Source organism: Drosophila novamexicana, unplaced genomic scaffold (genome assembly GCF_003285875.2).
Source record: "Drosophila novamexicana strain 15010-1031.04,08,12 unplaced genomic scaffold, DnovRS2.1 tig00000644-arrow-pilon, whole genome shotgun sequence".
NCBI lineage: Eukaryota > Metazoa > Arthropoda > Insecta > Diptera > Drosophilidae > Drosophila > Drosophila novamexicana.
In genome coordinates this window covers 2,353,142-2,368,578 of record NW_020824814.1, presented here as the reverse complement: position 1 = coordinate 2,368,578, position 15,437 = coordinate 2,353,142, and the positions used below count along the sequence as shown (strand labels likewise).

The following is a 15,437-nucleotide window of genomic DNA, read 5'->3' as shown; positions in this document are numbered from 1 at the left end:
CGTTGCGTGTTTTACACTGTATACGCAATCGCCTATCGATAGGCAACTATACACACACTTGTTATCGAGCTATCGTGCTATCGTTATGAGAGCAACCTTGAGCAGTGAGCACAAAAAAATCTGTCCGTGATTCGTTCGATTGGATTTTTATTAATCATTCGCTTATTGCGCGTTGCCGATTTTGTTGGTAAGTAAAGTGAACAGCTTAATTGCTTTTTAATAATATATGCAATAAAACTGCCAGCTATTTAACTATACATATGCAATTTGTTGTCATACATTTGGTTATGCTTGCTTATTGTGGTCTTCACCGACTTTTTTTGACAGCAGAATTGACTAACACGTCAAACGAAACCCTACTGTTCTCGAATAAATACGAAGAAGTAAACAAGATAAGCGGATCCCGTGCAATTTACCATTAAAAACGTAAAAATGCAGCTGCAGGCCAAATATTTGCTAATATGTCTGTTCGTCGGACTGTTTGCCTCGCACCGTTGTCAAGCGGTGGCGGGTGGCGGAGAAGAAGGTAAGAGTGCCACAACGAATTTTACTCAGCTATGAGCTTGTGTGCGTGCATGTCTGTGTGTGTGTCGGTGTGTCTGTTGGTGCCTGCATTGAACAACAAATTTATAAATGCATGTGTATATGTATGACTGTATTGGAATCTTAAATGCCACACTTGTCTGCATATATATGTGCATTTGTGTATCTGTGTGTGTGTGTGTGTGTGTGTGCGTGCATGTATTTAGGTGTGGAGCGTAATTGAAGAAGATTTCAACATAAAGAACTTTCTATTGAGCCAAGTTGAATTACTTTATAACTGTTTGCACGTGTGTGTGTGTCTGTGTGTGTGTGTGTGCATATATATTTTTTAGGAAATGGAGTCACGACTACGACTACTGAGGCAGCCACCACTGTAACCGTGCCACCGGCACCCGATGACAAGAATACAACAAGCACCGAGAAGCCGATAACAACAACAACAACCGTGCCGCCAACAACTGCTCCAAATACAACAACAACGGTATCACCAATAACAACAACCACGGAGGCAACAACAACTTCATCGACGCCAAAACCAACACCGTCGCCCATCACAACAACAACAACAACTCCAGCTCCAATCACAACGCCGTCACCAAATACAACCACAACCGTGGCGCCATCCACAAGCACAACTCCGCAGCCGTCCACAACGACCACGGCCAAGCCGACGCCGGTGCCTTGCGGACATTTCGATGGTTCGTCGTTTATAGGCGGCATTGTGCTCACCTTGGGTCTGCTGGCCATCGGACTGGTGGCCTACAAGTTCTACAAGGCACGCAATGAGCGCAATTACCACACTCTTTGAGCCGCCAATGCTTTTACGTCGGCCTTTAATGCAGCAGCCGGTGCAACAGCCGTGAACAATCCCGCCACGGATGCCGAACGTGTGCGCTTTGTTCAGCCATTAATTCCGTTGCGTTCGCCGCCAGCGCAACCGCCACCACCACCACCAGCAGCAGCATCAGCAGCACCAGCATCCTCCTCAACTGATCCTCAATATCAACAACAGCTATTGGCCGGCGAGACAACACAACATTCAGCTATACAAAATAATTCACCATCGGCCAGAGATCGGCTGCTGCACACGTAATTTAACACTCGGGGTACAATTGTAATACAAGAAACTATCCAAAGAGCCCCGCGATAAACGTAATCTTCAAATCTATGCCCCAGCTCCTCTCATTCAAGCACACTCGCACTCCATTGTGTCAGACAAAACATTCTTCCCTTATCAGCTATATATGCATATACTTCTATATATATATATAATATGTACATTTCGTATGGCTTTTATGAAAAACATGAATCACGATTTGTGCTGCAGTCTTTAATCAGCGAACTTTAAGCGGATGTTCGACGCCTTATTAAATCTGAATGCCCTTCAGCTTGAAACTTGGCGGAGGGAAAAGAAAATTATATGAAATCAATATGATATATAAATGTATATGTATTTATATTGGAAATAGTTTATGTACTACAATAACAGCAAATTATGTGAGACTGTCGAAGAAATGTCGCGCGATACGGAAGTGTTTTGTGGCGGAGCGCAACTAAAATCTAATCGGAAATATAGATTTTGATTGTATTTACAAACAGAAACTAACAATTTTATTAATAACTAAAACTCATTTAGGATAAACAAGAGCTAACAACATAAAGTCGTCAAATTTATTCCGCTTTCCAAACAAACAAACGAAAAAAAAACACATTTGCATTTTTGAATATATATGTATATATATATATATACTTATTTCAAGCTGATTAACTTTCTGATTACCACACATATATATCTATATATAAATGTCCGTGTCAAAGTTGTTGTCATTATTGCAAAAGCGCGAACAAAAAAAAAATCAATAGATGCACAGAAATTTCACAAACGAATGTGTTTGCCTTTGGGAGTCCTCCTTCTCAATCCCAGGCAGACGGATATCAGCAGCTCCATTGGAACCAAAAGATTAATTGAATACTGTGAGTTATATAATATATCTTATTATATATATATATGCGTATGTTGAATATTTTGTATTTGAAACATGAAACATGAACAACACATATGAATTATCTAGCCCACACTTATTGTTGGACCTAATGGAATCCCTCCCCTAATCCTCTGTGCACAAATTAATCTCATAATTACATCTACATATATATATATATATATAGGCTTAGTGAACAAAACTTATTGTATATCCAGTAAAACTCGAAACGGCTTATTAATGAAATACCTAAAGCTATGTATGTATTGTATATCGTGTACGATAATAAATATTTTAAAACTTTACTTACGCTCGTTATCGGTAAATGTGTGGCCCCTTTAGGCTATATATATTCTTGAACAGTGTCAACGGCCGAGCTGATCTGGCACCATGGCCAGGGTCGCGTTCTGTGTAAACAAGTTTCTCTGTTTGAAAGCTTCATTTAAAGTAGGAGAAATTTAGGTAAGACCAGGCCAGATCAGAGTACTATATAATAGAGCATAGTAATAATTGTTATTATATATATATATACTATATAGCTGTCATAGAAACACTCGGTCGATAAAGTAGTTCTTGTATAAAAACCTATTTTCAATTTATTTTTAAAAAAGAAACCAGGCACTTGGCATGAACCTTCCCTATAAGCAATATCTTATTAATATCGGACTACTCTAACATATAGCTCTATGGGATTAATGGGTCGACAAATGGGATCGACATATCCAAGTCTAAAGAACATCTTTCTACCTCATTTCCAAGCTATCCCATTAAACGCACACAACTCTTGCACATTGTCGTTCGTTAAAACATGTTTTATTTAACATTGTATCAGATCTTAAGCAAGCTTAGTTACATATTAGTTAAACGTTATACTAAATAGTTGTTAGGCCCACAATTAGCTACTCTGCTTTTGCGGCTCGCTTCGCTTTCTTGGGCTTGTCCAATTTGGGCCCTTGGCCGCCAGCTGCTTTGCGCTTCAGATCCTTCTTCGAGCGCTGCTTTTTCTGCTGCGTATTGAAGCGCAGGTTGAGCTTGGTGCCGCCAATGCTCAGATCCAGCTTGATGGCATTGCGTGCATCCATGGTCGTGGGCAGGGTGACGGTTGCCGCGCTGAAGTCACGGAATTTTCCCTTGCCCGGCTTGATTTGTATGTCAACGGCATTTTCGAAGAGCTTGCGCACCTGGGCTACGGAGCTGGACTTGGGCAGATTGGTGATCACCACGGATGATGTGAATGTTTCCTTGCGCTGCACCTGTTTGGTGGCCCGTTTCAGTAGGTTTTTCGTTTTCTTCTTCTCCAGGGATTGCTGCTTGCGCGCCACAAGCTCATTGACAAACTCTTCGGAATCGGTTTTGGGCAGCGACACAAATATGCCCTTAAAGGCGTCATCGCTTTCAATTGATTTTTTGATATCTTCCAGTGCTTGGTTGCGATCTTCTTTGGATTTGAACTCGACCAGGCAGAAGCGCGCGTGCTTTTGACGGGGCTTCGCTGCCTTCGAGATTAGCGAATGCAGAGATTTAACCTTTGTCTCGAATTCCTTATCATTTAGTGGTAGCTTCTGTGGAAAGCGTACATAGAGTCGCGTACCCTTTAGCTGTTCATATTTGTTGTGTATTTGTTCTTCAATTATTTCGGCTCTCGTTTTGGTTTTAGTCTTCGAATCGGAAGTTTCGTCTTCATCCGCTTCTGAATCATCTTCATCGGATTCTGTTGCGCTGCCCGCCAAATCCAATTCGCTTTCATTATCCGATTCTGCGGATTCGTCTGCAACACTTTCTTCATCGTCTGTTACAGTTTCTTCCGGCCTTTTAGTCATTTTCATAAAAAATTAATTTGTTTATATCGTTGCCGTCGCACGTGCTAGAACCAGAGTTGTTAACAGCCGTGTGTGGCATTAGCAACAGGGCTGCAGAATATATTGCACGAACCAGCTGTTGCGTAGCATATCGCAAATTTGCGATAACTCGCCTATCGATATATTCGATTAGTTGTGCAGGTGCATTTTTAGAGACAAGTCTTATCTGTCTATCTGTTATTTATTTTTTGGAGAAAAAAAAACATTAAACAAAATTTGTAATGGGTTTGCTGGATAATATAACGAGATGGTTCACATCTGAAACGTCGAGAAACAAAAATTCTGCCCTGGCGGCAGGATTACTGGTATGTGTCCAGGTAGAATGCTTGCCTTAATGCGCAATGCCTAATCGTTTGCTCCTGCTGCCAGTTCTTCACGGGGTGGTGGATATTAATCGATGCGATGGCCGGAGATTCCCACTATCAAATAACGACAGGACATGTATTTATTGGCATCTTTGGCACCATCAGCTTCTGCATGATAAACACGGTCAAAGGCGAACATGTAAGCTAAACACACATATATATAAATATATAATGTTTATAAGCACAAAGAAAATGAGTCATTTTTGTTGTTTTGCAGATATCTGATGATAACTCATCAGAGTCGGGCGCGAGGATTGCCAAAATATGGTTGCTCATTGGCTTTGTGATGGGATTCGCGTCAATTATTGCCGCCATTTGGGTAATGGTTGATGACTTTGTTAACAATGGTAACGAGAAGCTAAGCTCAAAAGTTTGCCAATTATTAATGAATGTTGTCCTTTGTTTTACAGAGAAAAAGGACACAAGCTTGGGCGTCGCGTTGCTGCTACAAAATGTCTTCATACTGTTTGGCAGCCTGGTGTATAAGTTTGGCCGCAACGAAGAGGATTGGAATGAGTGAAGCGTCAGGATTGGGACGTGCTGCTTTTAGAAAAAAAAACATAATATACACACACATAATTGTATTTCATGTAGACTACTCCAAGAATTGGAAGCTACGCGCTTCGTCATTGCAATATGCGTTTAGAAACAAACAAACAAACAAATAATCTCATATTAATATTAAACGACGAGTCACTCGCACACTTTCAAGTGTAGTTTATTGCAGGCACAGATCAGGACGCCAACGAGCAGCAGGCCCAATTGACTGGCAAGCCAAAGCCCTTCGCTGCGTTGAGTATATCTATAAGTATAATAAATTGTACAATTGACGGAACTTGGCTTAAGCTACTCGATAAAACTATAGAGCATACGCGTCAGCGGGACACTCGTTTTCGTTCTGGAGGCACCATTGCGGCTGCAGTGCCTCGGCCCCAATGCCATTCTCGACGAGACGTTCCCGATGCAACAGCAAGCGGGACTCGGCCTGCCGCCAGCCCTCGCTGGGATTCGACCACAAACGTTCAGCCAGAGCGCTGGCGCGTGGCCAGAAACGATTGTCCAATGTGTACTCATCGATTTGCTCCGACCAAATGGCAGCCTCGGCGCCAAGCACATGATGCGCATAATCGCCCGCTATTTTGGTCAGATTATTCTGATAGACCTTCTGCCAGCCAATGTAGGGGGAGCACCAGTTGTTGCCATCGGTCACCCAGCCGCCGCCGCCGCAGTCCAGATACAGCGCATCATAGTTGGAAACTATGATTCGATAGCCGCGCTTCAGTATCTTCTTGATCACCCTGTCAGTGCCCTTTGTCCAGATTTGTATAATATAGCGTAGAGGATTCAGGTAATCGTCAATGTAGGGCTCATTGGTGAGCGTGCTCGTCCAAAGTATGATCGGGGTGTGCGAGCCGTTGGCCACGCGATCCACACGACTTAGAGCTTCCGTCTGATAGTGGCCCCACAGGCGCATGAAATCCGCCTCAGCCAGTCCCCAGCCACGCTGCGTCATCCAATTGCGTATGGAGGCGCTGCTGTTCCAGCAAGCGACCGAGACCTCGTCGCCGCCCATATGGAAGACATCCGGATTGTGCAGCTTAAACATATCGCTGAATATATCCTCTAGCACATCGTACATCCCATCGACAGTGGGATCCAGCTGGCCGCACGGCGGCTCCACACAATACTTATTCCACGGCTGGGCATTGAAGCAGGCGGTCATATTCTTATGCTGCCAGCCCTCGCCCACATGCGCCGGACTGTCGAACTCGGGCATGACACGTATGCCGCGCACGCGTCCATATTCCACCTGAAAGCAGAGCACAATTAGTTAAGTCCATGAGCTTAACAGCGGCAGCTGGCGCACTCAACTATATCCGCCACATCGCTGTGCGTGTAGACCTTGCTGGGCGTATAGGCGCCCAGCTTGGCCAGCTCCGGCCGCTTGCTCACTTCGAGAGGAAAGCTATGCGAGTCCGTGATGTGCCAATGGAAGGTGTTCAGCTTGACCATGGCCATGCCATCTGCAAGGGAAGTCAGTTGAGATACGAGTTCGCCTTCAAACGGCTTCCCACCTACCCAATGTGCGCTTGATAGCCTTGACGGAGAAGTAGTTGCGCGACGTATCCAGCAGCAGGCCGCGCCATTTGTAGACGGGCGCATCGCTGATGGAGGCATTGGCCGCCACCTGGATCTCGCGGCGTATATCGTCGTAGACAATCAGCTGATTGAGCGTCTCCAGGCCGTGGCGTGCACCAAAGAAATTGGCAGCCGTAATATTGGCCGTGACCTGGCCCGCACTATTCGAGCCAATGTTCAGCTCGTAGCTCTCGTCCGTGTCCAGCTGGAGACGCGCGGGTACTCCGTTGTCGGCAGTGTTAAGAACAATGTTCAATTGATAGCCGCCCTCTTTGAGACTCTTGCGATTGGGTATCTTGGCCTCTAGCAAGTCCAACCAACGCTGCTCCGTTGCCTGCCAGAGTTTGTCCTTTTTGTCCACGCCAGCCAAATGGAATTGAATCGTTGCAACGTCCACCTGACGCGTTAGCGGCTCCAGCTGCACAGCACCCGTCGGCTTGGGCCAAAGTGTGCCAATGTTGCTGCCACAGAAGAGCCTGCAAACTGGCAGGCTAATTGCCCGAGCAAAGTTCTCCTCGCTCAGCTCGACCTTGCGGCACAGACCATTGCTGCACTCGTAACCGTATATCAAATCGCTAAAAATAAACCAGTTAACATATAATTAATACCACTAATTCATTTAAATATCATTATAGTTATAATTGCAGCGACTTACTCAGCGCCCCGAGCAGCGCCAGGTGCTGGCGTCCAGCCAAAGGCCAGCAGCAGGGCTATTGCCAGTGCTGCACAACGCATTTTTCTAAAACGGGCTGAAACTGCGAACGCGCAGCGAATTGACAAGTTGATTAAAACAAAAACAAAAAAAAAACAACAGCAAGAAAAGGAAAATAACTAAAACGGGTTTCTCCGTTGCCGTTTAAAATAAACTTTCTCCTGCTTTGCGTGCGCCGCAAGCAACCGTTGCAGTTGGTTCTTCGGCATCGACTGACTTAATTGTTTTGTTTCGCGGCCAATTTATCGGTTTGCCAGCACTTGAAATCGATTGCGATTGCTGTTGTTGCACCCCCCCCCCCCATCTCTCTCTCTCTCTCACTCTGTCTCTCTAACAAGCACATACACGAATGTACTGTTATGCGTTGTTATGTCGAGCGTAGATTACATACTTTTGCTTTTAGCAATCGTTCTTGTTCGACAAGTCGTATTTTTAAATGCAAAAACCACGGCCCGATAACATTTGGGCTGTAAATCTTAGCGAAAGTTCCATAAGGCTAATATAGTTTAGCAATTTAGCATTATCTTTTGATAAGACATAAGTATATTGAAGTACATATTAATTAATTAATTAGTTATATTATTTATAAAATTGTTTTTCCTGACTGAGAGTAGGTAAAAAAAATGTCACCTGCGTTCTGGCCAGGTCTTTTTTCAAGTGCATATATGCCTTTTCATACGTTATTTTTAAAGAGCCCCAATAATTAGGATTGCTTTTAATATTAAGTGTACGTTTTTAGCTATGTATTAACATTTATGCCTTATCTAAGAATATCATGAAAGTTGTCTATTATGTGGGATTCGCGCCCTTTTGCGTTAAGGTGTTGTCCTCGTAAGTTTCCAAAACATCTGCCAAATGCTCGTTGTCGCGGGGCTTCTTGAACTGTCGCTTTTTGTTGGCCGCCTTTTTGCGCTTTGGAACGGGCTTCTTGAGGCCATGATCTTGCATCGAGCGTATGCCTGGAATTATGGGTAAATACAATAAGTTAGGGTATAAGATCGGTTTGTATGATTCTTCTTTCACCTTGCTTTTCAAGGTATTCATCGATTTTGGCATCGTCCATTGCATCAACCGTAGCGGAACGCCAAAGCTTCTGAAATTCATCATCCACCTAAGTGAATATATAAAAGCGGATAAGACAATATAACATATGAAAGTAGGAAGCTTCGCGTTGCTCACAGAGAAGTTTGCGGTTCTATCGTTGTAAAACAATATCTTCTTCTTATCTATGGGACGTATGATAAACAGAATTTCGGCAGCGCGGTTTTTCAAGACCTTCTCACAGTGCGGCAACGATTCCTGCACATCCTCCAGCAATATGCCACCGAGTCCCTTTAAATCGTGCTGTTTCAGCAGTCGCATCAGGCTTTTGCCATCCTTTATCTTGTACACAGGCTTAAAGCTAAACTTTGTGCCGTCGGGCGTGACATCGATCTTGGGATTGTTATGGAGCGCTTCACCAGAGAGCCACTGCAACGAGGAGAAGCAGAGATTAGGGCCCTGCTAAGAGAAGGTTTTCGTCCATTACATTTTTCACAGATTGCCCAATATCCAACTGATTGGTCTCATCGAGGATCTCTTCAATGCTCAGGGGATGATCATCGCCATCCTGATGGCGGGTGCGCATAAACTTAACTATTTTGGCCAACACTCCAAAGCGATACTGAGAGCTGCCCGACATCGTTTTGTAACTGCAGGAAGGAGACATGATGTGTGGGAGTGCGACTTTCATGTGCAGCTAAATTGAACTTACGTGGATGCATCAAGCTTTGGGGCCGTTGGTGGTCGCATTTTCTTCTGGGAATCATCTCTGCTTGGCGGTGGAGGTGCCTTTTCTGTTCTGTTTTTCTTCTCCACGCTGCGAATACAAAATCCAATTTTAAGAACATTTCAACCGCGTGCTGGTCAGGACACTTACGTGGGCGTTGCCATGGCCCGTTTTTTGAACGCCTCGCGTTCGCGAAGTAGAGCGGGATCCATTTTTGTTTAGATTTTATAAAATCGAGCTTTGGAAGTAATAGTTTCTTAACACAATCTACAAAAATCCAAACAAAACGCTGCAACTGTCAGCGTCTCGATCGAACAGCTGTTGAGTGAGTTTTCAGGGCTACCCAATAGGATTTATCGGTTGGCTCCAATCGAGTAACCGCTCAATCGATACTTTCAAGTCGATAGAACGCTTAATCGTTATTTGCGCGCCTAACATCGATTTCAAAAAACTTATCGGTTTAGTCTAGCCTGGCAGCTGTCAAAGTAAAATAAAAACATCCATGTATATATTTATTTCATTTATTAATATCGCTTTAAGGGCTTTACATAGAGTTGCATTTTAATTTTATTAGGTCATAATTGATTGGATTTCTTTGCGAAAATCTACAATCCGTTAGTTTTGCATTTACTAATATATATATATATTCTTATCTTTGTCGGAATACGTTAGTAAATTGTACAAAGAGTTCGTTTATGTATATAGTTGCTTGGTTTTGAGTAACGGTAATTGCGATTAATACGATAGTCCCGTTAGTGGTTGGTTTTAACAATCATTGCAGTTTCGTTGGCTCCGTTTATGTCTGGTCTATTTATACATATACATATAAATATCTATATCATACGGGTACTCAGTACTACAGCGCACTTGAACAGGTCAATTGTACGGTTGGTTGGTTGGTTGGTTGGTATTTCTTGTTTTCCGTATTCCGTGTCTGTTTCGCTCTGTGTGGTTCTGGTTCTGGTACTGGTTGATTCCGTAGTGTTTTATGGGCGGTTCTTGCGTCAGTTGAACTGTTTATAATTGAACTGTTTTTTGTTGTTGTTTTTTTGTTTTATTTTTGTTTTCTTGTTATTTTGAAAGTAAACTACTCGTACATAATGTTCTCTGTTAAGTACAATGTTGTCAGTGGGTCTGTGGAAATAGAAAGATAAAAATTGTTTTGCTTATTATGTACGTGGTCGATGGCAGGATCGTCAAATCGCGCATTCATCGAGTGTTGAGTTTTAGTACAGAGATCGGTAATTGTAATTGTAATAGAACAGTCTGAACATATATATTGTGTGATTTGTTATACACGCAAACACTTTTCGATTTAACACTAACAACTAACAACTTACCTCAGACCAGGTGCATACTCCAACTATGGCTACATTAAGGCATATAGATACACAGAATCAATATTATATTGTTATACTTACACTCAATTTCGGCGCAGTCGCTTTCTGCCGCTGTCATCGCCATCTGAGCCGCTACGCTCCTCAGCTTCCATGACCTACACAACAAATTGCCAATTGTTTATAATTTTACATTTTATTTTGGATATTTTGTGTGCATACCTTGATTTTGGTTCCACAGATTTCTGCACCATTTAAAACACCAATTGCCTTTTGGGCACTCTCTCGCTCCGAGTACTTGACGTATCCACAGTTCTTGTTTGGTAGCAAATAGACATCAATTAGCCCCTTCCAGCAGGAGAATATGTTCTTCAGTATTGAGTGGGGCAGATTCTAAAATTGTATGCACAAAACAAATGAGCATCGGTCTGTAAATGGCATACGGATTTTTAGTAACCCACCGCTGAGAGCACAATGAAGAGACGCTGGGCAACCTGTGCATCCGGCGATGCCAAAGGCTGCGTTGGCGGCAGCGGCACATTGCAAATGGCATCCTTTTTGGTCCGCTCTGAAATGGTAGCAGGTTAAGACAGGCAACCAAGGACACCTAACAATCATTACTTACTGTCAATGAAAGATGTGTCCATGCGAGCTGAGCTCATGCCGTTAACCTTAACAATTATGCGCTCGCCCATGGGATATTCGAGGCCATGCAGCTTGTCTCTATAGAAATAGAGTACGCATATTAAAAAAAGGTAAATTGATGTTAATATAAAACGTGTATTACTTGGCATAAATTGCAGCTTCGGGATTATCGTATACAACAACTGCCTCATTTGTGCGCGGGCCATCTAAAATCAAGAGTTGTAAACCAGAGAATTTCTAGATCATAGTCGTCGCTTACGTTCTCGCATAATTTGACAATAGTCCAGTCCGGGTATTATGTCAAATAGACGCCACAGCTGATCCTGATTAACGCAATTGCTGACCGTCACTTCCAAGCATGTGGGCTGTGGCACAGGCACATTTTGCATGCGCAGAAATGCGGACATGTCGCTGTTGACTGATGCATTCCAATCGTTGTTGAAGCTGCCAGAACCACTTCCACCGCCGCCGCCGCCGCCACCATTATATGTGGAGCCGCTCCCGCCACGTCCCGAAGGGTATACGGGACTGTCATCGGCGAGGCGTCCATACTGATCCCGTTGTGTGCGTGTCGAGCCCTTGGGTTCGGCAAATACCGCCTTGTATTTGGCTGAACAGTTTTCAAATGCCACAGCGGCATAGTAGAACCTAAAAAAGCGGCATTATTACTGTTTTTAATTTATAGGAAATATATATATACGTAAATGTGTGGAACTCTAGTTAATTTAAAAACATAACGGAATAAGAGTGGGTGGCGTTTGTGACGCTCGTATTGTGTTCAGTGTTGCGAACTGTTGCTGAATCTTTAAAAAAAATGGCTGACGGGTCAAATTGTGAATAACCTGGGTTGTTAACACTTGTCATGGATATGCAAAAATAGAAGGTAACTCAGTTAAATGATTAAACTGTTTCTGTGCACATTTCCGGATTTGGCTGAATTCGCTAAATTGTGTCGTGCTCTTATTGTATAGTTCTCTATGAATAATGCAATACATACTTTGTAAAGCGAACGTAGCCGAAACCTTTGGGACTGCCATTGTTCTTCTCCCGGACAATGGTCACGTTCTCAACCTCACCCCATTGGGCAAATTCATCGCGTATATCATCCTCAGTGGCGGTCTTTGGAATCACAATAAATAAACGCACATATTTCTCCTGTTCATTTTCGGACTTGTTCGAACCCTGATTACGACTGCAAAATGTTGACAAAGAGAAATTGAAATTTTTTTTTGCTGACCTCAGCCAGAAATTATGCCAGGTCACTTACTTAGCGGCAACCAGCACCTTTAGGGTTCTGTCAGTTTTTCCAATCGTCTTTCCGTTCATCTGTTCCTGTGCCTTGGCGGCATCTGAGGTTTTTGAGAACTTTACGTAGGCAATGCCTTTATTTTCCTGTGTATGCTTATCCTTAACTACCCATATATCTTCAATTTCGCCGTAGGGTGCGAAAGCCTCGCGAAAATCTTCTTCGGTGTGTGCTTTGTTACATATTATGAACAGCCGCGACATGGGTGGGTCGTCGTCATTCGAATAATCTTGGCCACGTCCACCGCCACGGGATTGAGAGCGATAATCCGACATATTTCTTTTATAAATCAAATTAAATTTTCCTACACTTCTACTTTTTCGCGTTTTTGTTTTGCTGGCCAGACGCCGAATACAAAATGGCAGAATACTCAGAGAAGTATTTGTGTATACTACTGAATAAATAATCGAATCGGATATATCGATTTGCACCGGTGTTATTTTTTATTTTTTAGTTAGGAATTTCGTCGTTTCACAACACTGGTGTCTGGAAATGTTTTTGTCTAAAATTTTAGGTAGGCGAGCAGATGCTCTGTTGATCCTGGATTACCTGCTGCGCAGCCGTTACGTTTTGCACGAATTTGCCACTACCTGTGTAGAAATTCCACATAAAAGCAACCCACTGGTAACAATGCTGTTAGTCGCCATAAGACGCTCAAAATGAAATCAATGGAAAGAGCTGTCATGCGGATGCTGGCGATGCTGATATGCACCCAGCTTATACGTGGCGATATGGCTAAGATGTCGAAAAAGTCGCATGTGGAGGACTTTGAGGGCGTAACAGCGTTATTCGAGGCCCTAACATCGTCGCCAAACGACGGTTACACGTATGACTGGCGTGTGCACACCTTTTCAATAAGCAGCAACAACATTGACGAGGAGCATGTGATGCACAATTGTACGGTTTTGTATCTGGACCAGTGCACATCTTGGAATAAGTGCAGACAAACTTGCCAAAAGACAGGTGCAGCCAGCTACAGGTGGTTTCATGACGGATGCTGCGAATGTGTTGGTGGGCATTGTTTGGGCTACGGCATAAATGAGAGCCGTTGTAGCCACTGCCCCGAACCTGGATGTGATAGTGATGATTAAAAGCAGATTATACATACATATATTTGTATATATATATATATAGTTATTAGTATTAGAGTTAAGTTTATTGTTCTGTTAAACAAGCAAAATAAAGGGGTATGCTGCAGGGTTTCAATAAACAAAATTGTTTGTGTTTGACGACTCGATATATTCGCCTATCGATATATCGAGATATCGCACATCTCTATTTCATTTCAGCTCCACGTTGTTTGGGTCGGTGGACAATTTTAAACTGTGAGATACGCTAAAAACACAAATGGGTCGCAAATTCCAAAAGAAAAAGAAGGTTGAGCAGCTGGAAATTGTGCCGCTAGATGAGAATCCACCGCTACCCTCGCAAAGACCATCAGATGAGGTCGTTCCAAAGAAGGTAAGCACCTGTGATGGCAACACACAAAATGCAGCATTTTTCATCCACATTTTTTGTTATCTACACAGGAAAAATGGATAAATAAACAGCGAGTTTTGGTGTTTGCGGCACGTGGTATAAGCCATCGCGACAGACATCTCATGCGCGACATCAAAACTCTGATGCCGCATCATCGTCCCGAGTCGAAAATGGAGCGCTCCAAGACGTTGGCCGTGGTCAATGAGATGTGCGAAATGAAGCACTGCAACAAGGCCATGTTGTTTGAGGGCCGCCGCAAACGGGATTTGTACATGTGGTTGTCGAACACGGTCGGTGCCACCGGGCCGTCAGCCAAATTTCTCATCGAGAACATCCACACGATGGCGGAGTTGAAGCTAACCGGCAATTGCTTGCGCGGCTCACGACCGTTGCTCTCCTTTGATGCCAAATTCGATGAGCTACCCCACCTGAAACTGCTCAAGGAGCTTTTTGTGCAGACATTTGCAGTGCCCAACCATCATCCAAAAAGCCAGCCGTTCATTGATCATGTTTACACATTCACGTACCTGGATAATCGTATCTGGTTTAGGAATTTCCAAATTCTATCCGAAGACGGTGGCCTCTCGGAGGTGGGCCCACGTTATGTGATGAATCCAGTAAAGATTTTCGATGGCTCGTTTACGGGCAAAACCATTTGGGAGAATCCCGATTACGTGAGTCCCTCCAAACAGAGACAGATGCTCAAGAAGGCCGCCAAGGACAGATATGTGAATCGCGTCGAGCAAAAGGTGCAGCAGGAGGCAACACGCCCAGTCAAGGCCTACGAAGGTCTCGACAATGAGGAGCTGTTCGAAGACGAGGATCCACTAGAAACCGCCAGACTGCTGGCGCTCAAGGCTAAAAAGACGGCCGAGCAAAAGAAAACGCCCAAAGCGGCGCTCAACAAACGGATTAAGGACAAACAAATGCAGGTGGTGAAGCAGGTGATCGAGCAGCGCAAGGCACGGGTAAAACGTGTGAAAAAAGTTTAAAATGTTTTATTTCGCGTTACATTTACGAATAAATACAAATACATAAATACATATAAAAATGAATACATATAATAAATACGTTTACAATTGTGCGTTTGCTCCAGATACGTTTTGTCCTGAAAATATCCAACTTCAGCACTGGACATCTCTATGTTATCCAATATATATATATAAGTTACTATTTTATGTGTTTTTCACTACGTTTTGTACGTTGAGTTACATATTTTGTTCACTCGGAGGGCACGCGGGCAGAGTCCAACACCTGACATATTGGATCGTTATGTGTTTCTTAGTTTTCATGGGAGCACGG

General features: G+C 43.4%; 8 protein-coding genes across 10 annotated transcripts; 4 read left to right on the top strand and 4 right to left on the bottom strand.

Moving 5' to 3' along the window:
- The first annotated feature begins 90 nt into the window (after nucleotides 1-90).
- LOC115762598 (sialomucin core protein 24) lies at nucleotides 91-2,145 on the top strand. The gene is made up of 3 exons (XM_030704890.1): nucleotides 91-187; nucleotides 328-526; nucleotides 876-2,145. The coding sequence occupies exons 2-3, from the start codon at nucleotides 433-435 to the stop codon at nucleotides 1,349-1,351; spliced, it is 570 nt and encodes a 189-aa protein (XP_030560750.1). The 5' UTR covers nucleotides 91-187; nucleotides 328-432; the 3' UTR covers nucleotides 1,352-2,145.
- Nucleotides 2,146-3,325: 1,180 nt separating this feature from the next.
- On the bottom strand, nucleotides 3,326-4,420 carry LOC115762596 (nucleolin). Its single transcript, XM_030704888.1, has one exon. It carries the CDS (start codon nucleotides 4,349-4,351, stop codon nucleotides 3,425-3,427), a length of 927 nt encoding a protein of 308 aa, XP_030560748.1. The 5' UTR covers nucleotides 4,352-4,420; the 3' UTR covers nucleotides 3,326-3,424.
- A 106-nt stretch (nucleotides 4,421-4,526) lies between these two features.
- LOC115762599 (transmembrane protein 50A) lies at nucleotides 4,527-5,437 on the top strand. The gene is made up of 4 exons (XM_030704891.1): nucleotides 4,527-4,689; nucleotides 4,754-4,888; nucleotides 4,967-5,096; nucleotides 5,160-5,437. Exons 1-4 carry the CDS (start codon nucleotides 4,606-4,608, stop codon nucleotides 5,267-5,269), a joined length of 459 nt encoding a protein of 152 aa, XP_030560751.1. The 5' UTR covers nucleotides 4,527-4,605; the 3' UTR covers nucleotides 5,270-5,437.
- Nucleotides 5,438-5,577: 140 nt separating this feature from the next.
- LOC115762593 (chitooligosaccharidolytic beta-N-acetylglucosaminidase) lies at nucleotides 5,578-7,811 on the bottom strand. Of its 2 annotated transcripts, none has more exons than XM_030704881.1 (4): nucleotides 7,544-7,808; nucleotides 6,829-7,463; nucleotides 6,622-6,773; nucleotides 5,578-6,559 (listed from the first exon to the last, which is right to left on the bottom strand). In XM_030704881.1, the coding sequence occupies exons 1-4, from the start codon at nucleotides 7,621-7,623 to the stop codon at nucleotides 5,609-5,611; spliced, it is 1,818 nt and encodes a 605-aa protein (XP_030560741.1). In that variant the 5' UTR covers nucleotides 7,624-7,808; the 3' UTR covers nucleotides 5,578-5,608. The 2 variants fall into 2 exon arrangements, with proteins under 2 accessions (XP_030560741.1, XP_030560742.1); XM_030704882.1 differs by having other exon boundaries at nucleotides 6,383-6,559; nucleotides 6,617-6,773; nucleotides 7,544-7,811.
- Nucleotides 7,812-8,219: 408 nt separating this feature from the next.
- Nucleotides 8,220-9,694, bottom strand: LOC115762597 (general transcription factor IIE subunit 2). Its single transcript, XM_030704889.1, has 6 exons — nucleotides 9,519-9,694; nucleotides 9,354-9,458; nucleotides 9,129-9,291; nucleotides 8,780-9,070; nucleotides 8,624-8,711; nucleotides 8,220-8,559 (listed from the first exon to the last, which is right to left on the bottom strand). Exons 1-6 carry the CDS (start codon nucleotides 9,578-9,580, stop codon nucleotides 8,390-8,392), a joined length of 879 nt encoding a protein of 292 aa, XP_030560749.1. The 5' UTR covers nucleotides 9,581-9,694; the 3' UTR covers nucleotides 8,220-8,389.
- A 193-nt stretch (nucleotides 9,695-9,887) lies between these two features.
- On the bottom strand, nucleotides 9,888-13,011 carry LOC115762595 (RNA-binding protein 45). Of its 2 annotated transcripts, XM_030704887.1 has the most exons (10): nucleotides 12,618-13,011; nucleotides 12,348-12,542; nucleotides 11,610-11,998; nucleotides 11,493-11,556; nucleotides 11,331-11,428; nucleotides 11,167-11,273; nucleotides 10,928-11,098; nucleotides 10,790-10,863; nucleotides 10,709-10,737; nucleotides 9,888-10,502 (listed from the first exon to the last, which is right to left on the bottom strand). In XM_030704887.1, the coding sequence occupies exons 1-8, from the start codon at nucleotides 12,929-12,931 to the stop codon at nucleotides 10,792-10,794; spliced, it is 1,410 nt and encodes a 469-aa protein (XP_030560747.1). In that variant the 5' UTR covers nucleotides 12,932-13,011; the 3' UTR covers nucleotides 9,888-10,502; nucleotides 10,709-10,737; nucleotides 10,790-10,791. The 2 variants fall into 2 exon arrangements, with proteins under 2 accessions (XP_030560747.1, XP_030560746.1); XM_030704886.1 differs by lacking the exon at nucleotides 10,709-10,737 and having other exon boundaries at nucleotides 9,889-10,502.
- A 129-nt stretch (nucleotides 13,012-13,140) lies between these two features.
- On the top strand, nucleotides 13,141-13,862 carry LOC115762642 (protein twisted gastrulation). The gene has a single exon (XM_030704947.1). It carries the CDS (start codon nucleotides 13,316-13,318, stop codon nucleotides 13,745-13,747), a length of 432 nt encoding a protein of 143 aa, XP_030560807.1. The 5' UTR covers nucleotides 13,141-13,315; the 3' UTR covers nucleotides 13,748-13,862.
- A 91-nt stretch (nucleotides 13,863-13,953) lies between these two features.
- LOC115762824 (ribosome biogenesis protein BRX1 homolog) lies at nucleotides 13,954-15,149 on the top strand. The gene is made up of 2 exons (XM_030705186.1): nucleotides 13,954-14,117; nucleotides 14,186-15,149. The coding sequence occupies exons 1-2, from the start codon at nucleotides 14,004-14,006 to the stop codon at nucleotides 15,125-15,127; spliced, it is 1,056 nt and encodes a 351-aa protein (XP_030561046.1). The 5' UTR covers nucleotides 13,954-14,003; the 3' UTR covers nucleotides 15,128-15,149.
- The last annotated feature ends 288 nt before the right edge of the window (nucleotides 15,150-15,437 follow it).

Coding starts and splice junctions, on each gene's coding strand:
- LOC115762595 (XM_030704887.1), bottom strand. CDS start 12,931: ATGTCGGATTATCGCTCTCAATCCCGTGGCGGTGGACGTGGCCAAGAT. Junction 12,543..12,617: donor AAGGTGCTGGTTGCCGCTAA/GTAAGTGACCTG, acceptor AACATTTTGCAG/TCGTAATCAGGGTTCGAACA. Junction 11,099..11,166: donor TCTTCATTGTGCTCTCAGCG/GTGGGTTACTAA, acceptor ATACAATTTTAG/AATCTGCCCCACTCAATACT.
- LOC115762597 (XM_030704889.1), bottom strand. CDS start 9,580: ATGGATCCCGCTCTACTTCGCGAACGCGAGGCGTTCAAAAAACGGGCC. Junction 8,712..8,779: donor ATAGAACCGCAAACTTCTCT/GTGAGCAACGCG, acceptor ATATTCACTTAG/GTGGATGATGAATTTCAGAA. Junction 8,560..8,623: donor TGAATACCTTGAAAAGCAAG/GTGAAAGAAGAA, acceptor CCATAATTCCAG/GCATACGCTCGATGCAAGAT.
- LOC115762596 (XM_030704888.1), bottom strand. CDS start 4,351: ATGAAAATGACTAAAAGGCCGGAAGAAACTGTAACAGACGATGAAGAA.
- LOC115762642 (XM_030704947.1), top strand. CDS start 13,316: ATGAAATCAATGGAAAGAGCTGTCATGCGGATGCTGGCGATGCTGATA.
- LOC115762598 (XM_030704890.1), top strand. CDS start 433: ATGCAGCTGCAGGCCAAATATTTGCTAATATGTCTGTTCGTCGGACTG. Junction 527..875: donor GGCGGGTGGCGGAGAAGAAG/GTAAGAGTGCCA, acceptor TATATTTTTTAG/GAAATGGAGTCACGACTACG.
- LOC115762824 (XM_030705186.1), top strand. CDS start 14,004: ATGGGTCGCAAATTCCAAAAGAAAAAGAAGGTTGAGCAGCTGGAAATT. Junction 14,118..14,185: donor ATGAGGTCGTTCCAAAGAAG/GTAAGCACCTGT, acceptor TTATCTACACAG/GAAAAATGGATAAATAAACA.
- LOC115762593 (XM_030704881.1), bottom strand. CDS start 7,623: ATGCGTTGTGCAGCACTGGCAATAGCCCTGCTGCTGGCCTTTGGCTGG. Junction 7,464..7,543: donor GGCGCTGCTCGGGGCGCTGA/GTAAGTCGCTGC, acceptor GTTTATTTTTAG/CGATTTGATATACGGTTACG. Junction 6,774..6,828: donor GGCTATCAAGCGCACATTGG/GTAGGTGGGAAG, acceptor CTTCCCTTGCAG/ATGGCATGGCCATGGTCAAG.
- LOC115762599 (XM_030704891.1), top strand. CDS start 4,606: ATGGGTTTGCTGGATAATATAACGAGATGGTTCACATCTGAAACGTCG. Junction 4,889..4,966: donor ACACGGTCAAAGGCGAACAT/GTAAGCTAAACA, acceptor GTTGTTTTGCAG/ATATCTGATGATAACTCATC. Junction 5,097..5,159: donor TGATGACTTTGTTAACAATG/GTAACGAGAAGC, acceptor TTTGTTTTACAG/AGAAAAAGGACACAAGCTTG.